At 54.4% G+C, this 22,413-nt stretch overlaps 1 protein-coding gene across 1 annotated transcript in view; it reads left to right on the top strand.

Annotated features, from left to right (window-relative positions):
- Window positions 1-537: 537 nt before the first annotated feature.
- The window catches only part of TRERF1 (transcriptional regulating factor 1), a gene marked incomplete at its 5' end in the record, with an annotated part of 39,502 nt that continues 17,626 nt past the window's right edge, over window positions 538-22,413 (top strand). Inside the window, 10 exons of the mRNA XM_081093818.1 lie at window positions 538-1,953; window positions 3,398-3,444; window positions 4,306-4,456; window positions 5,468-5,761; window positions 8,907-9,336; window positions 10,248-10,314; window positions 11,334-11,473; window positions 12,432-12,535; window positions 13,768-13,843; window positions 21,102-21,190. Coding sequence (XP_080949944.1) covers window positions 538-1,953; window positions 3,398-3,444; window positions 4,306-4,456; window positions 5,468-5,761; window positions 8,907-9,336; window positions 10,248-10,314; window positions 11,334-11,473; window positions 12,432-12,535; window positions 13,768-13,843; window positions 21,102-21,190 — 2,814 coding nt within the window. The remainder of the gene's footprint in view (window positions 1,954-3,397; window positions 3,445-4,305; window positions 4,457-5,467; window positions 5,762-8,906; window positions 9,337-10,247; window positions 10,315-11,333; window positions 11,474-12,431; window positions 12,536-13,767; window positions 13,844-21,101; window positions 21,191-22,413) is intronic.

The following is a 22,413-nucleotide window of genomic DNA, read 5'->3' as shown; positions in this document are numbered from 1 at the left end:
CCATAGCAGGGTCCCAGAAGAATGGATGGTGAATTAATTAATCAGTGAGCAAAACAATGAATGGACAGATCAATAAACTAATGAGCCATTGGGTAATGAATGGCTTCAAAGTGAGGGTCAAGACGTGTAGAGTCGGTGGAAAGGGTGTGGTGTGTGTGACACTGTCTCTAATCGAGTCTCCCGTTTGTCTTTATTTCTGTAACTGGTCACAGAAATAATTGCTCACTGTAAGACATCATGTACCTAAATCCTTTCCTGCTCTTTGCCTCTGTCTTGCAGGTGTGAGCGGCATCTCTTCGCCACGGTGGTGTTTGGTCCGTACCGAAGCCCGGGTGGGGATGTGAAAGCCCCCACTCTGCACATGAGCGGTGCAGGTCAACAGGAACGCCTGGCTCCAGCCACGGTCGCAGACATGTCAGCCGTGGAGTAGTGTGGACGCTTTCTCGCACCTTCTCAGGGTTTCCGTCCTTCTGGGTTTGTTTCACTGACCTCCTTTTATGGTTTTGTGGCTGGACGTTCACCACCAAGGCCGGCACCATGGGGGATCAGCAGCTGTACAAGACCAACCACGTGGCCCACAGCAGTGAGAACCTTTTCTACCAACAGCCACCACTCGGCGTCCACGGCGGGCTGAACCACAACTATGGGAATACAGTCACGGGGGCCGGCATGGAGGCCCCTCAGGCATCACCCATTTCCCCCCACTTCCCTCAAGATACTCGGGATGGTCTAGGCTTGCCTGTTGGCTCCAAAAACCTTGGCCAAGTGGATACCTCGAGGCAGGGAGGGTGGGGTGGCCACGCAGGGCCTGGAAACCACGTCCAGCTCCGTGGCAACCTGACCAACTCAAACATGATGTGGGGGGCGCCAGCCCAGGCTGAGCCCTCCGAAGGCTACCAGTACACCTACTCCCAGGCCAGCGAGATCCGGACCCAGAAGCTCACCAGCGGTGTCCTGCACAAGCTAGACTCTTTCACCCAGGTGTTTGCCAACCAAAACCTGCGGATCCAGGTCAACAATATGGCCCAGGTGCTGCACACCCAGTCAGCAGTGATGGATGGAACCCCTGACAGTGCCCTCCGCCAGCTGCTGTCCCAGAAGCCCATGGAGCCCCCAGCGCCGTCTGTCCCTTCCCGCTACCAGCAGATGCCCCAGCAGCCTCACCCAGGTTTCACTGGCGGGCTGTCCAAACCAGCTCTCCAGGTCGGGCAGCTCCCTAGCCAAGGGCACCTGTACTATGACTACCAGCAGCCACTGGCTCAGATGCCAGTGCAGGGAGGACAGCCGCTGCAGGGCCCACAGATGCTGTCCCAGCACATGCAACAGATGCAGCAGCACCAGTATTACCCGCAGCAGCAACAGCAGCAAGCTGGGCAGCAGCGTATGTCCATGCAAGAAATGCAGCAGCCGCAGCCGACTCGCCCGTCACAGCTCCAGCCGCAGCCACAGCAGCAGCTGCAGCAGCGGCAGGGTTCCATGCAGATACCTCAGTATTATCAGTCCCCACCCATGATGCAGCACTTGCAAGAGCAGCAGCAGCAACAGATGCACCTGCAGCCCCCTTCCTATCACAGGGACTCCCACCAGTACACCCCGGAGCAGGCACACGCGGTGCAGCTGATTCAGTTGGGCTCCATGCCCCAGTACTACTACCAGGAGCCCCAGCAACCCTACAGCCACCCCCTCTACCAGCAGAGCCACCTGTCCCAGCACCAGCAGCGTGAGGACAGTCAGCCCAAGACTTACCCAGGCGAGAGGCAGGCCCAGGCCATGCTGAGCTCCCATGGGGACCTGGGGGCGTCTGATACAGGAATGGGAGACCCAGCCAGCTTGGACCTGAACCGGGTTAGCGGCGCCCTCCCACATCGGCCGCTCTTGTCCCCCAGTGGGATCCACCTCAACAACGTGGGGCCTCAGCACCAGCAGCTGTCTCCCGGCGCCATGTGGCCCCAGGTATTCTCACCGTGGAAGTTTTTCCCGGCATCTCGGCGACGGGGCCAGCCAGGCCGAGTCTACACGGTGCCCAGCCCTCTCTCAAACCCCTTCAACCCTTTTGTTCTTTATTCGTTCCACACACCTTAACCTACCTGTGCTACATGTGCCAGGCACTTCTATGTCAGGTGCTTGGAATACAGAATCAGGTTTGACTCCGTCCTTTGCCTATAAAAGCCTTCTAATCTCACTAAGAAAATGGCCAAAACACCACATCAGGTCCTGAATGATGTACGTGATGACTAAAGCCTTGAGTCACGTGCCCGGGGACCACACGGCGGGAGCGTCTGGCTCCCCTTGGATCTGTCATGGGGGCTGTCCTGTGAAATTGTCCCCCTTTTGGGAGGGAGATCACATTATGATAGCACTTCTCAAAGTATATTGCTCCGAACAGGAGCTCCATAGAATGTTCACTGTTTAATGAATATTGCTGGGGCCAGGCGAGGGCTGGGTTGAGGTTTCTTAAAGTGAAACAGGGCTTCTCGGTGCCTTTAAAATGCTGATGTGCACTGGGACTCTCCCAAAGGGGTACTGCATGTAGTTACAGAGATGAAACCTTAGCGGCCCACAGGATCCAGGCAGGTAAAGTGAATGAGTGAAATGGCCTGGGATGAGATCAGCGGCAGCGGGGTGACTGCGGTGGCCTGGAGAGCATGTGCCCCACCTAATGGCATCCTTATTCAGGATTTTAACGAACAGTCTGGCCACACAGAACGTGTCCGTAGGCCAGGCCTAGCCTGTAGGCCACAGTTATTAAACCTTGCTTGTTCCCCAAATGCATTTGACCACAAAGCAGCCAGCTGTGGGCCGGGTATTGCTCATGGGCCGTCATAGTCCAAGTGCTACCCTCGTATGACAGTGCGGTCGGGGGAGGGGAGGACGGTGACCAGGACAGGTTAGGTGGAGAGAGGGCTCTGATCGAGATTGAAGGCCAGAGATGAACTCCCCCTGATTCTGTTTTGTTAGGGGCTCGGGCCCAGTCGTAACTGAGAGCCTTTGTGATAGAAGAATAAGATGACGTGGTCAAGGCCGGGAGAGAATTTCAGCGGCAGGTCTCTGATGTTGTTTCACACAGCCCTCCATTCTGGGTCTCTCCTGGGGTTGGGGCCTGGCTATGCACAGTCGGGATGTGAGTCCCGCTGGGCTGTGGCTGGTGGCAGCTCCTAGAGTGGCCGTGGTTAGGGAGCAGTCCCGGGGAGGAAGTCTCAGGAGTGGAAGAGTGCGGGAGTGAGCAGCTGTGAGCACGGCCAGTGCCAGGCAGAGAGCAGGCAGTGCCAGGTGGAAAATGGGCAGAGTCCGGGAGGTACGGCCCCGGGGTTCCCCTGCTCAAGGACTCCTCCCGTCAAAAACGCTTTTTTTTTTTTCCTCTTCTTTTCTTTCGGTGTCCTGCATGGCTCAACATTAGATGCACCTACCGGATGGCAGAGCCCAGCCAGGGTCCCCTGAGTCAAGGTAGGATGGATGTGAGGTGGCTCATTGGCATTTTGGGAGACCGGGTTTTTTCCCTGCATTGTCCCTCATGATTCATTTCCAAATTCAAAGTCAGTTCCTCAAAGAAGTTTATAGGGATAGTAATAGCAGCCGTTGAGCACTGACTATGTGCTAGGCACTCTACAGTATGTGTGATCAGGTAACCCAGCGAGGGTGGGCGTGACTACCATGTGCCCAGATAGAGTGAGCACTCAACCACGGTTAGCTATTATTTTACAAACGTGAAAACTGCGGCTCCGAGTTTAAACGTGCACATCAAGTAAGCAGCAAAGCGTGTGTCCTGTCTGCTGTCCATTCTTCAGTCAGTACGTATTGAGTACCTACTGTGTGCCCGGCATGGAGCTAAGCTTTGGGAATGCCACTGTGAATACTTCAGACTTGTTTCCTCCCCTCGTGGGCATGGTAAATAATTAAAGACGTAGCCAGAACCCAGTGAAGCACTAAAATGTGGAGGCTGGAAGCTGAACCCGAAGCCGCGTCTCTAAGGGAAGGTTCTGGAAGAAGTGTGCCTAGCTGACCCTAGAAAGGTAATAATAAGCCACCATAGGAGGAAAAAACTAGCACCTGAGGCCTGGGACGAAGAAGAACATTTTGTTCAACTCTTGCATGACTTTGAACAAGCCCTTTCCCCCTCTTGAGCCTGTTTTCCATCTGTAAATCAGGCTTAGCTCTCTGCAGAGTATTGGGGAGATGCAGTTGGGGCCGTGGATATGGGAGCACTGAATGAATAAAATGGGTTTGTTGTCGGGTGTGAGGTCCTGGATAAATCCGTTCCCCTTCCTCACGTACGTGTCCTCTCTGTCTGTCCCTCCCCTGGAGCAGCGGCCAACCGAAAGCAGTGTTTGGAGAACAGATGGATGCCAAGAACAAGCTGACGTGCTCCATCTGCCTGAAGGAGTTCAAGAGCCTGCCTGCCCTGAATGGCCACATGCGGTCCCACGGGGGCATGAGGGCCTCCCCCAGCCTCAAACAGGTTAGCCGGTGCCAGCCGCCCGCCCTTCCCAGGCCATGTGCTGCTTGCTTTGCTTTGCTGCCATCAGAGAGTGAGGTGAGCCCCGTGCGGGCACCTGGGGAGGCACAGTCCTTTCTTAACGGGAAGGCCTAACCTTAGACGCTGGGAGCCAGTCGGGTCCGGCAGCCCCCACTTCCACCGGCCTCGTGAATGAGGGCCAGAATCAGAAGTGCTGGAAACCCTCTTAGGGAACCCAGCCTCCCACCCCCTGGAGAAGACAGCCAAGAAACATGTAGGTGTGATATTATTTTCAACTTCTGCTTAAAGCAGCCAAGACCAAGGTCACGTGGGCCTTCCAGATGAGTAGTCGATGGCCAGCATGTGGCCACCAGGCTGTCAGCCAGCTTCCTCTGTTCTCCAGTGCAATAGTGTTAGACTCTAGCATCCAAAGAGCTTTAAATGCCTTCAGGATTATCCAGGTAGGATACCCATGTCGTGACCTGTCCAAGCAGTTTGCGAGTTAGATTAAAATTCAAAGAATTTCTCGGTTCTTTGAACACTGTTGAGGAATTAACTCCCTGTTCATCAAAGTGTTGCATTACCCGGGTCACTCCATCTCCTGACCATGCCAGATAAAAGCTTTGTCTTCCACTTAACAGATGAGTAAACTGAGGCCCATAGAATGTATTCAAAGGTCCTACACAAGAGGGTGTGTTGTTGCTTTTTTGCCTGATTACAAATCCATATCATTGTCTATAAAAGCAGTGACAACCACCAAAAATTTTTAACATGTTTTAATATACAAGTGACACATGGTCAAGATATGTAAAATGTAAACAAGAGAGTGCATGGCCTTGTCTGCTGCCCACTGGCATCACTCGAGCCAAGGAGCGCAGTTAGCAGGAAGGAAGCTGCCCCGCAGCGGTCCTCCGTCCCCTGCATGATGTCCTGGACCCTGTCAGGAAAAGCAGAGCGATCCCCCCTGTGAGAGCTGCTCTCAGCCCAGGATCAAAGCCTTTATTGTCTGTGTAGGAGGAAGGAGAGAAGGCCCCGCCACCGCAGCCCCAGCCACTGCCGCCTCCACTGCCACCGCAGCTCCCTCCTGAGGCAGAAAGCCTCACGCCTATGGTCATGCCCGTGTCTGTCCCTGTCAAGCTTCTCGTGCCCAAGCCCAGCTCTCAGGGCTTCGCCAACAGCGTCGTTGCCGCCCCCTCCGCCAGAGACAAGCCAGCCAGCTCGATGTCGGACGACGAGATGCCCGTGCTCGTGAGGATGACCCTCTCTCCCCCACACTCACCCCCAGGGGCTGTCCCCTGCACGCCTGCTGTGAGTTGCTGCTCTGTCCCTCGTGCCTGGGGCGGGAACATCCCTTTGCTTTCTTGGAGATGGGGACAGATCTTCCAGGGCCACTGGCCTGAGGTCAGAGAGGGGTTGACCTCTCAGGACTGAGCCCCCAAGGCCGCCTTGAGAATCCCAGCCTTGCCCACACTGCCCACTACCCGGGAACTCCTGGTCTTCTACCGGCTGATGGTCTGGGTTAGATCCTAAGAGACCTGAAGGTGTTCCCAGGTTGAAACAAATCTTAATTCAGCTCGTAACCAGAGTTATTAAAATATGCAAATATTGTCCCAGGCAATAAAATGCTGTTGCCCAGGGTCCTGTCCACCCCCAACCCCCTTCCAGAGCTCTAGACCTCCCCAAATCCAGCAACCAGAGATATAACCCCTGGCACAGCAGGGCCTTCAGGCAGTAGCCCTGGCATCCATTCTGATGGGCAGCCTTACCAGATACTTAACATTTTCTGTATCACACCTGCGTAATATACCTTTGGAGGAGCTAATTGGTTATGGTTCCCAAAGTAATTCCACGGACAGACACCCACCCCCAGCCTCAGGAAAGCAAAGAGATTTGTGTTTCTCACCCACTGTTAAGTTCTCATTCTCTTTCTCTAATTCCAAGTGCTTCATCCAGGCAGCTTGGCCTGGCTCTGGAGCAGAGATCTCCCGGTCTCTCAGTCTGTCTCCCCAGGGAGTCTGTAACTCCTGAGGTTGTCCCCTCCCCACAAGTGGTTTCTGGGTCCGATTTGTCCTTGGGAGAACAGATAGCTGCTGGGATTCCAGGAGGCATGAGGGTGGGGCTGACAGGATTAGTAGGGAGGGTAATTAAGGGAACTGAAAAAGTCCACCAAGAGCCTTTTTGGTTCTCTGTGTAATAGCAGAGCCTCAGAAGAGGGGGCTGATGGAGAACTTGGGGGTAAGGAGTCTCATCGCTGGCAGGACTTAAGGTCAGCCACAGGCAGGGCGATGAAATGACAGAGCCAAGCTCGCCCTTTGCCCAGGGAAGTTCCTGATTTGGTGGGAGAGGCGCTGTTTCTACCCTTGGAGAGCTCTCCGCCTGAAGCTGGAGACAGTGAGGTTCCTAGCCCCCCTGGGGTCAGAGCCCCAGGCAGCTCAGTTCCTAACAGTGAGGTAAAGACCAAGGCAGATGAGAAAGGGAAGCCGTGGGTGCAGGGGAACACACCGGGGGGGCCAGAGTGATCAGGGGCTGGGGGGAGAGACAGGGAGTTTGAAGGAGTTTGCTCAGATCATCATGAGGGAGAAGTGGGGAGATAAGCTGAAGTGGAAGCCTGTAGGTGATATTGAGGAAATGTGAGCACGGTCCTGACATTTGCTATAAAGAAATGAAAATGCCCAGGGAGGAGCCCTGAGTTCTAGTCCCAGCTCTGCGCGTAGCCAGCTGGGATGCAGGCGGCTGCGACCCTCCCCTCTCAGAGCCCCGGGTTCTCTCCAGACCAGGGCTTGGCCTCACGGGAGAGCTTTTGCAATCTCTCAGTGTGTGGCCCCACCTCCAGAGCCTCAATAGCCTGGTGGGGTGGAACACTGTCACTGCTTCCTCTCAAGTGACATCCAGGCCGGACACTAGGGGTGGCTTCCCCGGCCCAGGTCTCACAGCCTTGCCTGGAGGAGAACAGAACCAAAGGCTCAACAGAGGAGCCCCAAAGGGACCTCTGGCCCTGGGATCAGAGGTCTGGACTCTGGTGCAGGATTGAAGTCATGTGAGCTCTGCACGTGCTCAGATGACCTCATTCGTTACCCAGGAACAAGGTGTAAAATTTCAGGATTGCTCCCCAACGGATTTCCTCTCCTCCCCCACCCCCCTCACTGCCTCAGCCTCAGGCCGAGAAGAGCCCTCTGGTGCGGAGAGGAGGCAGCCTGAGGCCTCTGACCTCAGGAGAGCCCCCTGACCTCAGGAGAGCCCCTTGGGGATGAGCTGGGAGCCTTGGGGCTCTCTGCTCCTCCTCCTCTCCCCACCCTCCTGCTTCCCTAGACTGCCCCCCAGAGGCGGGGAGCGCCCCAGAGGACAGACTGAAGCTGCGGGAGAAACAGGAGGGCGCCCCCTGAGCGCTGCAGGCAGCCACAGGGGCCTAGAGAGCCAGGAGCCCAGGACAGGGGACTCGGGAGGGTCACATGGCCTGGAGGCAGTTGGTCACATGACCATGGCCAGCCCTTCCCATCAGCCCCTGCTGCCTTCTACTCGGGCACCAGCCTGGGCTGAGGAATTGCCAGGGGCTGCAGCTGGGGCAGGCACTGGCCTGCAGGACCGGGGAGGGCACCTCAGACTGCCCCCAGCCTTCCTGCAGGTACCTCCACCGCCCCTCCCAACCTCACCTCTGCCCGCCCAGCCGCACCCAGCCTTGGGTTCTCGTGGGCTGATGCTGGCACACCACCCAAGCCTGTCTGTCCAGCTTTGGCATGCCCTGCTTACCTATGGACGTGCATGTGTTGACTTATTACTATACATGTGCCCGTGTGCAGACCTTCCAACGGGCTGGGCTCCGCGGCCGCGATGGGAACTCGCCTGCTGACAGGCAGCCGAGTGGGAGAGGGCATCACAGATGCGCCTCGGCGTGGGGGCAGCAGTGGGGGGCGGAGGCGGGGGGAGCTTTTAGGGGAGCCCACGAAGAGGGGCCTTCAAGAGCACCCACGGCTCCTCAGCCCCCAGGGTACCTGGGAAGGGGAGCCCAGGGTGGGTGGCCGGCCCTGGGAGCCGGGCGAGGCCCAGCTGCCCTCGTAGCTGATCCTGCCCCTCCCCCAGCGTGTTCTCTGCCCCCCAAGCCTGCCCTCAGGGAGCCTTGGGGACTTCAAGGGCCACTGGCTGGATTCCACACCGCAGATGGGAATGCGGGATAAGCCATAAAGAATGCGAATTGATTCCTTCTTGCCCAACCACTGCTCTGACCAGCCCCCGCCCGCTCCAGACGTTCGGGATTTCCTCCAAACCCAAGGCTGCTCCTCCTGCAGCCACCGGAGCTCGCCTCGTCCGACCATGGACGGGGCTGCTGGGTGCAGCCCGAGGACCCTGGGGTCAGGCCGTGGCAGGGGGTCCCCGGCTGCATAGAGGTTGCCCTTCCCTCAGGCTGTGGAAGCGGCCTGCGGGGCGAGCATTGAACCGGCTCCTTCTCCCGTTTCAGGACGCGCCCAGGAAGCCCCCGCCCGGGGTCGCCAAGGCCGAGCAGCCCGCGCCGCTGGCGCCCGCACCCGCACCCGCGCCGGCCCCCGCGCCCGCGCCCGCGCCCGCACCCGCACCCGAGAGGAAGAAGTTCCGGCACCGCCCGCAGCCGCTCTTCATCCCGCCGCCCTCCCTCCACCCCGGCCCCGCCTCCCACTCGGGCGCCACCCTCTACCAGAGCCAGCTGCGCTCCCCGCGCGTCCTGGGGGACCACCTGCTCCTGGACCCCGCCCAGGAGCTGCCCCCCTACACGCCCCCGCCCATGCTGAGCCCGGTGCGCCAGGGCTCGGGCCTCTTCAGCAATGTCCTCATCGCGGGGCACCCCGGCGCCCACGCCCAGCTGCCCCTCACGCCCCTGACGCCCACGCCGCGCGTGCTGCTGTGTCGCTCCAGTGAGTCACCCCTGCGCCCCTCGGGGACCCCGGGGGTTTCGCCCCGTCTGTGCTGGGCATTGCACTGGGGGGTCTCACTTTTCTGTCCTTGTCTCTTTGCGCCACCGACTTCTGTGGCCCGTCTCCTCCGTGGCCCAGGCTCGGTGCTGGTTGCTAGAAATACTATTTGCAAAAGCGTGGAATGCTTACCCGCAGGGGATCCCGGTCTAGCCAGGGGCAAACGCAAAGGGGGTGATAATGGCAGCCTCTGTGGGCTAAGGAAACAGGTGACCTGTGCGTACACTAAATCAGTCGGTGCCCTGGAGAATCCAGGGAGGCGCCCCAAATAAATGTGCTAAGATGTCTAAATAGGACCAGGTATGCTCTGCAAGACCAGGCCTCACGTTTTAGCAGGAGGGAATCTCAGAGGGAGGGCGGGGTGGGTGAGTGGGAGGGAAGAGATCAACCAAACACCTTGTGTGCATAGATGCATAATCCTTGAACACAGACAATACGGTGAGGAAGGCCTGGGGCAGGGGCTGGCTAGACAGGGGTCAATGGCGGGTGGGGGTAGGGAGAAGACATGTAATACTTTAAACAATAAAGATTAAAAGAAAAAGAAAAAAAAAAAGATGGAGAGACCCGTGGCTGGGATCTCTTTCTGGAGCAAGAATAGTTTTATAGAAACACACAGCTTAGCAGACCAGAGTGCTGCAGGCAGCTGCCTTCCTTTCCCCTGTGTGGGAATGGTTACCCTAAGACCCTAAGCCAGTTAGCACCACCCTGCGTCCAGCTCCCTGGAGGCCACTGGGAGGAACTGGCATGGGCGGGGTAGGAGGGCTCTGCTGTGACTGCATAGGTAACTGTTATTTGCTCCAGTTTCTTGAGCGCCCTCCCCCTGTTGACCAGTGACTCTGGTTTTTGTGCTTCAGACAGCATCGATGGCAGCAATGTGACAGTCACCCCCGGGCCTGGCGAGCAGACCGTTGATGTTGAACCGTAAGGAAAAGCCAATTCTTCTGTAGCACAGGAGCCTCAGCTGAGGAAAGGGAGGAGGAGCTCTGAGAAGTGGAGTTCATAGGTCTGGGGTGGGAGTGGCCACTGAGGGAGAGGTTGTAGAAATTGTAGGATCCTGATTATTTCTCTGTAATTTCGTGTTTCAAGGCCTTTGCCAAAGACTAAGTGCATAATAAAGCCTGAAGCCCTGGATTCAGAGAACCTAGCGTCCCCATCGCTGGCTCCATGGGCCATCGGGGCTGTGGTCAGATGCTTCCACATCTCCAGTGACATTGACGCATCTCTCTCCATCTCTCTGGGTGCCCAGCTCTCTACGAGGCTTCTTCCAAATGTCTTTGCTTCCCCCATCCCCTCCCTAAGATTCTTGGCCAGCCCTCCCGATGAGCTTGTTGAGTCGTGGGTGGAAGGAAAAGTTGGTTATATGCATGGAGGAGCACAGAAAAGAGGCCCTGAGGTGGAGTGGGGAGTAGATTGAGTCGGGAATCAGAAAACCTGAGTTCCAGCCCCATTGTGCTACTTGATCTTAATCAAATTAACCTTTGTAGGCTTTAGTTAACTCATTCATTAAATGGGAATATTTTTCACTGCCTTGATTATGTCACAGAACTTCGATAGTTTCAGATGAGATAGATGGTTTATGTGAGTGTCCTGAAAGAGATAAAAAATGAATAAGCACTTTGTATCTGTCCCGTTTCTCCTGGTTGAATGGTATCCATATGCTCTTGGCAGCTGTTCCCTTGGAGTTAGCACCCTCCATCTCTCAGTCATAGGGAGAGATGAAGCCCAGCTGACTTCTCCCTTGCTTCCCGCAGCATCGCCCCCCAATCTTAAAGCTGTCCCTTATCCCAGTGAAAAGGCCACGCCTGGAATCTAGGGTCACACTTAGGAAATGCCCCTGCATTCTTCTTGCAGAGGAACTGGTTTCCTTCTTTTTAAAGTTCCTAACAGTGGCCCTTGGCCTCTAATTGAAGACCACACTGTTGTTTTTCTTGTCATTAAAGGCGCATCAACATTGGCTTGAGATTCCAAGCAGAGATCCCAGATCTGCAGGATGTCTCTGCCGTGGCCCAGGACACACACAAGGCCACATTGGTCTGGAAGCCCTGGCCAGAGCTGGAAAACCACGACTTCCAGCAAAGAGGTACAGTCGAACCTCAGTTCTCGAACGTCTCCCATCTCAAACAGTTCGGTGCTCAACCAAGATATTCCCCCTTAAAAATGTCTCTATTGTCGACCAAAACTTCAGTGTTTGACCTGACAGCCCTTTCATACTGATACTTCAGCATAACAAAAAGCATCCTTCAGGCAACAAACAAAGAAAGAGAATGCTTTTGTTGCTGGTGAAATCACGATTTTAAAACATAAAGAGGCCATCAAGAATGCTAATGTTGCCCTAGCCAGTTTGGCTCAATGGATAGAGCATCAGCCTGCTGGGACTGAAGGGTCCCCTGTACGATACCCGTCAAGGGCACATGCCTGATCCCCAGTAGGGGGCGTGCAGGAGGCAGCCAATCAATTACTCTCTTTCATCATTGATGTTTCCAGCTCCCTCTCCCTTCCTCTCTGAAATCAATAAAAATATATTTTTTTTAAAAAGGAGTTGCTAAGGGTGGGAAAGTGTTCACAAAACAATCACAGGCAAGTGAATACGTAGAAAAACTGTTGTTGATTGGATAAAGGAAAAGCAGTTAGTTGGTGATAGCATTTCCAAGGCAGTGATATATGAAAAATTTGTTTAAGGCTAGTAGGGGATGGTTCTATAAATTTAAGAAAAGACGTGTTTATTTATAAATTAAACAGTACGTTAGGTATGTACTGTCTATAAGAAAGGTTAAAGCGGAATCATTTGAGGATCTGGAACATACTAATTCAATTAGCATTATTTCCAATGGGCAAAGATGATTCGGTTTTCCAACACATCGGTTTTCGAACAGTCTTTCGGAAAGAATTATGTTCGAGAAACGATGTTCTACTATATTGTCATGTGGGAAGAAGTGAGCAGGAAGGCTTGATTCTCTCACAGGGTCTCTGGCTCCCGGACCTGTGTGTTTTTCCATGGTACTGAGCTCTCTGATGCAGTGGCCTCTTGTTCCCCACAGTGGAGAATCTCCTGAATTTGTGCTGTTCAAGTGCATTGCCAGGTGGAGGGACCAATTCTGAATTTGCTTTGCACTGTCTCTTTGAGGCCAAAGGTGATGTGATGGTAAGGAGCCACGAAAAGTCGTCTTCACAGTTCATATTCTTCATGCCAGGATTCTGAAAAGTATTTTCCCAAATTTCTGGGTTGTCCCATGTACCGTACAACTAATTCATGAGATGATGTCCCGTCAGCGAACCTCCTGTTTCTTATCTCAGTAAGTCAGGATTTAAAAGCCTGTAGGAAAACCCCTCTTAACCAAAATGGAGTGTTTGCATATTCTCGCACCTTTGACACAGTTCTTTGGTCAAACCAGAACTTTGGTGCCATCTCTCCAGAATCAGAGCTGACCATTTGCCCACTCAACCTGGACTCCAGGCGATGTCATTCAAACACTACTCTTAGTTTCCTCTTCAGTAAATACATGATTCTTGTACCAGGTCTAGCTTCCTGCTTTTTTATTTCAAGAAAATCTGAAAGTAAGCAAGTGCCCTAATGCTCCCTTCTCGTGAGGTTATTGATACCCTTCAAGGGTTTTTTAGAATGTTGGGGAACTTGCCTTAACCCTTTCAGATTAGTATTGAGGAGCAGCACTTCTCGAACTTTAACATGCACTTGAGTCACTCAGGGAACCTGGTTAAAGTGCAGGTTTTTATTCCAAAGTTCTGGAGGTGGGGCCTTTGCCACCGGCTCCCAGCTATGCCCGTGTTGCTGGGGTGTGGACCACACTTGGAGTACCACGACGCTGGATCTTGCTCTGCCCGTCAACCATCCACTGCTCAACTCCGCCTGCAGCGTTTTTCTTAAACAGTCAGCGAGGCTAAAGGAGACAGATTTGAAAGGATGTATGTAGCTAGGTTCTCTGGGAGGACACTGTCTAGTACAGTTATCACTAATATAGCTCCTGATGTTTAGTTGTAATGAAATATGATTTTTCTGCAAAAACAGTTTCAAATCACCCACTCACTTCCTCAGACTCTTTCCCCAGATACTCAGCCTGCATTTAGAGGGGGCCCCACCATCTCTCTGAGACTAGGCCCTCACCAACAAGGGGGGTTGGGGTCTCAGGCCTGACCAGCTGGTTGCAGGCATGGGCTGGGGGATGGTTAGAGTGGCGAGCCCTGTGGGGTGCTGACCAGAAAGGAACTCCCAATTAGGGGGTCTCCCTCTGGTTTGCCTTCTAGTGCCCTCAACCCCACACTCTGCAGTGCCGGTCCCTGTGCCCCCTTAGGCAGATGGTCTCCTCGGGACACAGACCCATTACTGACTCTCGCCTTTTCTCTCCCACGGGTCTGCAGGCTGCTCTGGAAACGCTGCTGCTGCGGAAGCCGGTCAGGCTAAAATGTCACCCTTTAGCCAATTACCACTATGCCGGTAGGTCGCCCGCAGCCCCGCGCCCCCTGCTTCCTGCGAGTGGGCTGTTGGCGTGTTTGGTTGTTGCCTTTTTAATGGTAGATAGCGTGGTTCAGTCCTCATCAGCGCTTTTGATCTCCAGGCTTCCCGAGGTAGCTGATGGGGCAGCCGTGTGTGCTGGGCACTGCTGAGTGTTTGTCTTTCTGGGCTCCTGCCCCTTGTGGGTGTGCCAGGAGCTGGGCAATAGCGGACCGCGCCTGCGCATGTGGCAGGGAGCCCTGTGCGTCTGGGGAGAGGGGCGTGTGGGATACAGCACAGAGGCAGCAACGCGCAGCAGCCCCTCTGCTTTGGAGTCAGTAGATGTAAAATGGGGCTTATGCTCCATCTCTTGTGGTGTTTTGTAAAGATTCAAGATAATATATATAGCGCAGATGCCTGGCATGTTCTAGAAGCAATTATTTGTCATTTATCTAACAGTTATGGATTGAGCACTTACTGTGTACAAGGACTATGCTAAGATGAAACGGTGACTAAGACAGACATAGTCAGATTCCTATGTCATGCAGTGTAGAGTCTGAGATGGAGGCAGTTATTAAACAACGGGTTGCACTGAGAGCAGGAGAAATGGTGCATATACGCATATGTAAACAAAACACGTATACATACACGTGAGTGTGTCTCCTGAGGGTTAGATTACCGGTGGCATCACCAATAAGAGGGAGGGAGAAAGCACCTTTGAACGCTGAATAGAGTGAGCACTATGAGAGAGAAGGAGACAGTTTGGGGAGCCTAAGAGATGACACATGAGTCAGCATTTTATTCCCATTAACTTGTAAACCCATCCATTCTGAGGGTCCCGACGAACCCGCCTGGGTTCTGTCTTTCCGAGGAGGCTGGGCCCTCCAGTGCCCCTTGATTATTCATCATTTGTTTGTTTCCTTGGTGCCCTGGGCAGGCCCTGCATAGGTAGGTGCTAAGTACATTAGTGGGTCTGGGGACCTCAGAATACCTTTTCCAGTCCTTGGTCCAGACGGCCAGGTAGGCCTGCGGTGAGGGCTGCTTTTCAAGTGCTGGAGCTCCCAGTGGGCCTCCTGTCGCCACCACCGTTTGCCTCACTTCACCTGCTCCTCTCATGCGTTGGCCTTCCTGCCTGTCATCTCAGGGTAGAGAGGCCTCAGAAGCCGCTCACCTGAGCACAGCAAGCCCAGCACACAGGCCACCGCTGGAACTGGGCCAGGGACAAAATAGACACAAGGGATCAGAAAGCCATCATTGAACTGGTGGCCTAACCAGCAGTCTCTTAATGTTGTCTCCATCATTTCCTGCTGGGGGTCTGCCTGAGTGCGGGTAGGAAGATGTGGGCGTTCTCCCTGATCTGCCACTGAAACAGTGTAATCCTCTCCTAATTCCAAGTCTCAGTTGCTGCCCATTAGACCCTGACAGGCTGTCCAGCCTCCTGGAGCCTCAGCTTCTTTGCATGGCAGGTGAGATGGCTGGTTGATGAGAAGGAGCTTCTGAGCCATCCGCTGGGAGAGGCAGCTGCTCTGGGCCCGCAGGTGGCTGGGGTGGACGTGCCCCCAGGCCGGTCAGCTCCAGCTGTGAACAGCCTCACCTGAGACCCTCATCCCCTCCAGTTCTTCCCAAGCAAATATTGTTATTTTTTATGTGTGACATGACATCAAAAAGGTTAGAAAGGTGGGGACTAGAAGCCACCTTCCACCCCAAACAAAACAAAAATGCTAAGATAATACCAAGAACTTTGAAATGAGAGGGCCCTACACGCTGCTGAAATGAATCGCTCTGTTGGAGTTGGGGGCTCCCAGCTAACCTTTACCCAGCCCCTGCCGCAGCCCACAAGCAGACCGGGAAGGACCCCGTTTCTTCCTGGAATCATTTCTCCCCTTGGAGGCAAGAGAGGTGGAGCTGCGGTGTGAAGGGCTGGTATCTTGCCAGCTGTGTGTCCCCAAGAAAAGAGTGCTCCTCTACGTCCGCCAGTCCTTTGCCTTCTCCAAGAAGTGATCCAGACTGGACGCCAGAGAACCTTCTAGAATTATGAGCAAAAAGGGCAGAGGTCACTGGTCTGTAAAGTCTGACCTGACTCCATTCCCTTAACATTTCCCTTCCAAGCCACAGGGGAGGCCACAGGACTTACCCCCTCACATGCCCAGCTCCCAGCCACTCCCTCCCTGCCCCCTCCTTATGTGGCTCCGGGTGCTGGTTAATCCCACCCCTGTGTCCCCCTGCGTTGGCCTCTGTGCCAAACCCCATTGGGCTGCTCTCCGGTGGGACTGTTGTCAGCTCCCTTCCTCACTGGGACACCATCTCCTGGGTGTCCTTTGGCTTCTGTCTCTGTGGCTGTGGCCAGTGTCCCCACCCTGACTCCCGTTCTCCCAGTTGTCCTGAGAGGTGGCTACAGCGGATCTCCCAGGCTGCCTGTGCCCCGGAGGGAAGGCAGAGAGTCTGCTCAGGGAGGGAGGCTGTACATTTGGGGGAGATAGACAGAGACACAAGCCTGTGGAAATCACTTCTCTTACTGTACTCATGGCCTTCCCTTTCACACCCCATCCCAAGAAATTCAGTAAGAAAAGGAAAGAGTGACTGATGCCGGGACTCAGGGGAGACATCGGTGTGGGTGGGCAGCTCGCCCAGGTCTGGGGGCTGCATGCCGGGGCCGGAGGAGCCCTGTGGAGATCCTCGGAGGAAAGTTCGATTGCAGCGGCTCCCTGCGCTCTTTAATCCACACAAGGCGCCCAGTCCAGCCCTCTCGGCGCCCTCCACTCAGGTTGGGTAGCAGTTGTTGGCAGCGGCTCCCCAGCGGCAGGTGGATTAGGTGGGGAGGGCTAAGCCTGGTGGGTCAGGTGGGAAGACGCCTGGTTACAATTAGAGAGCCCGCAGCATCCTTGGTTTTCCATTGAACTGGCCATTCCTGCAGGTGGGTGTGGAGTGGAGGGGGTGTCAGAACTGGCCCTCAATTCTTGGCCAGGGTTCAACAGAAGCCGCTCTCGGCTCCCACCACAGCCCCGCTGGTCACTGGGTCCTGAAGCCTGACCTGGCTCAGAGAGGAGGGAGGCCCAGAGGAAATAAACACCCATCGGCGGGGGGAAGCGTGCTCCCTGTCCGGGAAGCTGCCCCAGTGTAATGAGGAGACAGAATGACATACTCAAGAGAATGCTTTTCAAGAAACACAGCTGAGATGTCACTTTCCAGGCGTTCCTCACACATGTCTCTGGCTGCAGAGTGGGCCCCTGGAGGGCAGGAGGTGACAACCGTTCCTCTCTCTCTGCCTCACGCAGCCCTTGTAAAGAACTGGGCTAGTGGACAAGCTCAAGTTCTGGAATCGGATTGAGGCCTCCCTCCGCGTGTCCCCGGAGGGAATGTGGGAGCAGCCCCTTCACCCTGCACCCCTAAACAGTTACCCAGCCTCCCCCCACGATGGAAAACCTCTCGCGGAAGTGAAAATCTGGCGTAAAAACAGCCCTTTTTTTACAATGAATATCTTCCTTACATAACTCTAATAACAGTGTCAGTAAAAGTTGTTCATCTTGAAAGGAAGACAGGAAGGCCCTCTTGAAAGATGCCGTGCCCAGACTTCTCTCCGTGTCCCTTCAGTCGCTGGGAATTGCTATGGATTGCCCCAAATTTAGCCTCGGTCCAGAGCCTGTCTCCCGGCAACGCACACTCAGAACATGTTTCCTCTGGATACTGTTCCAGCGCCAGTTTCCTCCAGTTAATTAGGCTCTTTGTAATTAGCCTTAATCGCCTTGTTAGGGGCCCCTGCTGATAATAGCCCGAGAGCCAGGAATCTCAGGTAGAACAAATGAGCGCTGGGGGCTGTCAGCCCCTCACTGTGTGCCTGCTGCGCGGACAGCGGGGATCTGAGAGGAAGGCCAGCGGAGGATTTGAGGCGGCCCCCTGCCTCGCTTTTGCATTTCCTCCTGGACTTTGTCCAAGACGCACAGTCCAAGCAGGGCTGGCTTAGCAAACCTTGTCAGAGAACGAGGGAAGCGCTCCTCTGTCAGAGCAGAGACTGCAGGGACGAGCGATGCCTGCGCTTCTCCCTGGCGATCCGGGGCAGCGAGTGGAAGGCTGGGAGTTACGGGTGGCCAGGAGGAAGGCTGTTGTTCATTCATACACAGAGCAGGGAACACTGGCCAAGCCCCGCTGTCGTCCTGAGTGCCACTCATGCAAGGGTCACAGGAGACAGCGTGTGTCCCATCGCTACCAGCCAGCTAAGGTGTCCAACGTTTCCCTCGGGACCAAATGCTGTCAGTCACAGAGTGCCTGTCCCGATCTCCATGTCCCAAGAGAGGAAGTTGAGACTGGGAGAAGTTAAGGAAACTTGTCTGGGGTCACAGGGGGAGTAAGTGGCAGAGCCAGGCCCACCGCCTCTGGTCTCCTGGTGAAACTCACCCCTTTGTGTCACAGCTCAGCGACATTATTTGGGGAGCACGCATTCAGGTGTTATATTTGTGTAACAGGCTTTAACCTGGAAATTCAGTCCGGCCGCCCAGGGGTGGATTCTCAGCCCGGTGCGGATCCCGTGACCAGGGTGCCTCTGCCTGTCGATTTGTGGCTGTCTGCTCTGAGCGCGTGCTCCCTGCCCCCACCGCTGCAGCCTGGGAATGGGAGGGAGACGAGGACGGCGCGAGAGGGCAGACTTCCAGCCCAGGGCCTGGGTGCGGAGTGAGCACTCTGAGGTGGGGAAGACTGAAGACCCCGCCACAGAGCAGCAGCTCTAGCACCACAAGGAGTCGCACGAGGCTTGAGGATCCTCCGTAACAGATGGTCCCGGAAGTCCCCTCCCCTGTGTAGGGTTGCAGCTGGCGAGCCATTTGGGGACACGAAGGGGCATGCTTCTCACAAGGAGACAGACTGACCTGGGAACTTAACCCGGCTGCGTGGGCAGTAACCAGGTGGGAGCCCCCCGTGGGGTGGAAGAGCGTGTCCACCGGAGAGACGGCGCTGGCCAAGGCAGGCTGGGTGGCCCTGCTCGTGTCTCACCAGGTCTTAGCTGGACTCAGACTCGGGAAATGTACGGTCTGGCTGACCGTGGAAAGGATCCTCGTTGACCTAGGTAGGGGTTTTCATCAACAGAATGTCCCTGGTTCCCCATCTGAGATGCAGCCCAGAGCTGCACAGACCCTGGGCCTGCAGCCGGCAGCACATCCGCCTCTTTAGAAACTTTCCCGGGACTCGGCTGCTGTGACACGTCCCCGTCATGATTCTCTTCCACCGTCATTGCTCTGAGCTCTCTATTTTGATGGACACCTGAGAGGATCCATGACTCCTCTTCGTTTGGTCCTCTACATTGCTGGTTCATCCTTTCTGCCTTTCCGTCTCTGCCCCTGGGGTGGGGGGGCGGACAGGCATATGGGAGCTAGGCATATGGGAGCTGGGACCCCAAGGCCTGGAATGTTGGACAGAGTTTGAGGAATGGCGATGGGCCTGCTCCAGGGCCCAAATCCCGCCACCCTCCCCCGCTCACGCCCACTCCTGCAGAGCTTCTCCACCTGCCTGCCTCTTCTCTCTGTGCCGTGGCTCTCACAGCCAGGGGTGCCCCGGCCTCCAGAACCTATGGAAGATGCTGCCTTCTGCTGAGGATGAATCGGAAAACTGCTTTCCTTCTAGAAGTAAAGAAATCAACCAAGTCCGTTGATGGCCCTGATTTCTTCGGGGGTTGAACCAACCCAGCTCTGGAGAGCATATTCTGAGTCAGGACTCAGAGCTCTTGGCCTGAGGACCCACACAGAGGGGTGTTTATTCCAGAAATCTGAGTGTACATCACTAAGTCACGGACTCCAGGATCGTCAGCCCCTGCCTGCCCGGAGTGGTTTCACCGGATTCACTAATTTTGGCTGGATCTTCCAAGCAAAGAAGCAACTCGGGTTTCCTGTATTTAAGCCCCATCAATCAACCATAGCAAAGTGGAAACCTTGGGCTTGTCCTGGTTGGGAGGAAAAATAGCATGGTTTGGGGAATTACAGCTTCGAGAAGTAGAGGAATGTCAAAAACGCATCCACGTACCATCCCAAGAATTAGAGATAGGAGACTTCAAACAACCTGAAGAATGAGGCTGATTTTCTGCAAAGCCCCTCGAAATAGGCCTTATGTCTTTGCCCCAAAGAGCCCAGGACCATTCTCTACAACCATCTGCATATGCTGCTTTCTCCTTTAGGGAGGAAATAGACATGAATGTCAAGTTTAGCCAGCAAAGCAGATGCACCAGCCCAGCCTTGGGGGCCTCTTCCTCGTTGGTCTGCAGGTCTATCAGGAACTGGTCCCACTCCCGCATCACCTGCTCTCCCTCTGCGGCAGCCCCGTAGTTGAAGCACACTGGATTGCTGCTTATTCCGCAAACCCCTCCATTTCCTCAGCTGTGCGATGGGTATTGGTAATACCCATATTGGTTGTTGGTAGAACCAAATGACTGATTCTGTGAAGTGCTTAGAACCTGGCACATCGTAAGCACTTTAGAAATGTTAGCTTTTCCCCCCAGCACAGCTTCTTACATGTAGTAAACACCTAATAAGCATCTCTTGAGTGGATGGGTAGATGAAGGAAGGAATGAAATGCATCCTCTCGTTGCTTGCCTCTGGCTTTGCACACACACATCCTCTCCCTGGAATTCCCTTCCATCTCCTTGCCCGACTTGCTTCCCTTGTGTCCCTGGAAACTCCACTCGGGTGCCCCGGCCTTCACCTGAGCGTGTGCTCCTCCTTGGCGCCCCACTGGCACCTGACTTCCACCTTCCTCATTGCGGTCATCACCTTGCGTGCAGTGGCTTCCTGGTTCGCCTCCCCCCTGGACTGTGACCCTCCGGAGGGTGGAGACTGCCGAATCCACCGCCTGGCAAGGAGCACCTGCTACCCGAATGCCTGCACTCGTGAACATCATCATGATATAAAAACTGGAGCTAAAATGTGTCGAGCGCGCACTGTTTCCCAGTTCCTAACCTAGTCACTCTGTGCATTGTCTTTAACCTTCATAAATATCCTAAAAGTGGGGACAATTAGAATTATTCCCCATTTGTTGGTAACAGAAGTGAGTCTTAGGGTCAGTAATGTGCTAAAATCAAGGCCACAGCTAAGACCGGCCCTTACACTGCACTGGCTTTTTGTTCAGAAAGAAGTTTGATGGATAGTCTGTTATTTGTTGAACAGTTTCATTCTGTACCTTAACTGAGGGAACCAGCCACTCAGGCGGGGAGACCCGTGAAGCTGGAACGGCAAAGTGGGGAGAGCTGTGAGCCATTCTTAATGAAGCGTGTGTTTTGTCGTAGGTTCGGACAAGTGGACCTCCCTAGAAAGAAAACTGTTTAACAAAGCACTAGCCACTTACAGCAAAGACTTTATTGTTGTACAGAAGATGGTAAGCATGCCCTTTCCTGTTGCTCGCTTGAAACCGAATTGGGTAATTGTCCATGGAAAGATATGTAGAAGGATTTGTTTCCTGGCCTCATGCTCTGCTAAGGGTGTCTTCCACGCCTGGCTGGGGAAGGGTGGCATGGCCCCAGTGTCACCGGGGAAGGGGGGGAGGACATAGACTATTTGAGAGTGATGGGGGTTTATTTATATCTTCATAAAAATGTGTCATTTATGCATTCTTATTGGAATAAATAGAACTAGGGCCTCTGAGTCACAATTAACATAATTTATTTCATGGGCATTTGATGACTGTCATGTTTCTGACAGAATTTTTTTTCTGGGAAATTGGAGAAGGGAGATGTGCCCTCCCCCCAACCAGTAGTTTCTGGTGTTGGGCTCCTAATCATAATGACAGTAATAGTAAAAATGATGGTTTATGTATATATACAGCACTTCACAGCAGAATGGAACTCTTGCACATACTAGTAGCCACAGTAGCACTTTATGCAGCAGATGGAAACCTAATCGGCCTTACTTGGCTCAGAGGTAGTTTAGGCTAGAAGTTAAAATGACTCTAAGTGAGTTCAGCAGATCGCTGAGTGACGGAGCATGTTCATTACATGCTCATGAAGGTGTTCAGGTCCACAGAGAACAGGTGACAGCTCCCCTGGATCCGAGCTGGGCCAGTGGTACCAGGGGTGAGCTGGGTACATGTCTTTAATTGAGGGCCTTGATGGACAGAGATCTAAATAGGTAGACTTTCTGTCCAGCTGGCCTGTCTCCAGATCTGTATCACTCCCCACTCCCTGCCCTGGAGGCCACCACATTCTCTGCGCCAGCTCCAGGCTCTGATCTTGAGTCACCTGACCTAGGCTTCATTACTTTTTTTTTTTTTTTCCTCACCCAAGGATACTTTTTCCATTGATCTTTAGAGAGAGTGTGGAAGGGAGAAGAGGATGGGGAGAGAGAAACATCAATGTGAGGGAGACACATTGACTGGTTGCCTCCCGCATGCAACCCAACCGGGGCTGGGAATCGAACCTGCAACTGAGGTACATGCCCTTAACCGGAAATTGAACCTGAGACCGGGTCTTTAACCATTGAGCAAACTGGCCAGGCCTAGGCCTCCTTCCTTGCAGGCTTCACACCTGTTGACTGAGGATAGATTCATGTGCCGTGCTTGTCAGGAAGCATGGGTTTTTAAGCCAGGGCTCTCTGGGACACTGT

Source organism: Myotis nattereri, assembly GCF_964212035.1.
Source record: "Myotis nattereri genome assembly, chromosome: 6".
In the NCBI taxonomy this organism is placed as follows: domain Eukaryota; kingdom Metazoa; phylum Chordata; class Mammalia; order Chiroptera; family Vespertilionidae; genus Myotis; species Myotis nattereri.
The sequence above is the reverse complement of the archived record's forward strand: the minus strand, read 5'-3'. Positions and strand labels throughout refer to the sequence as shown.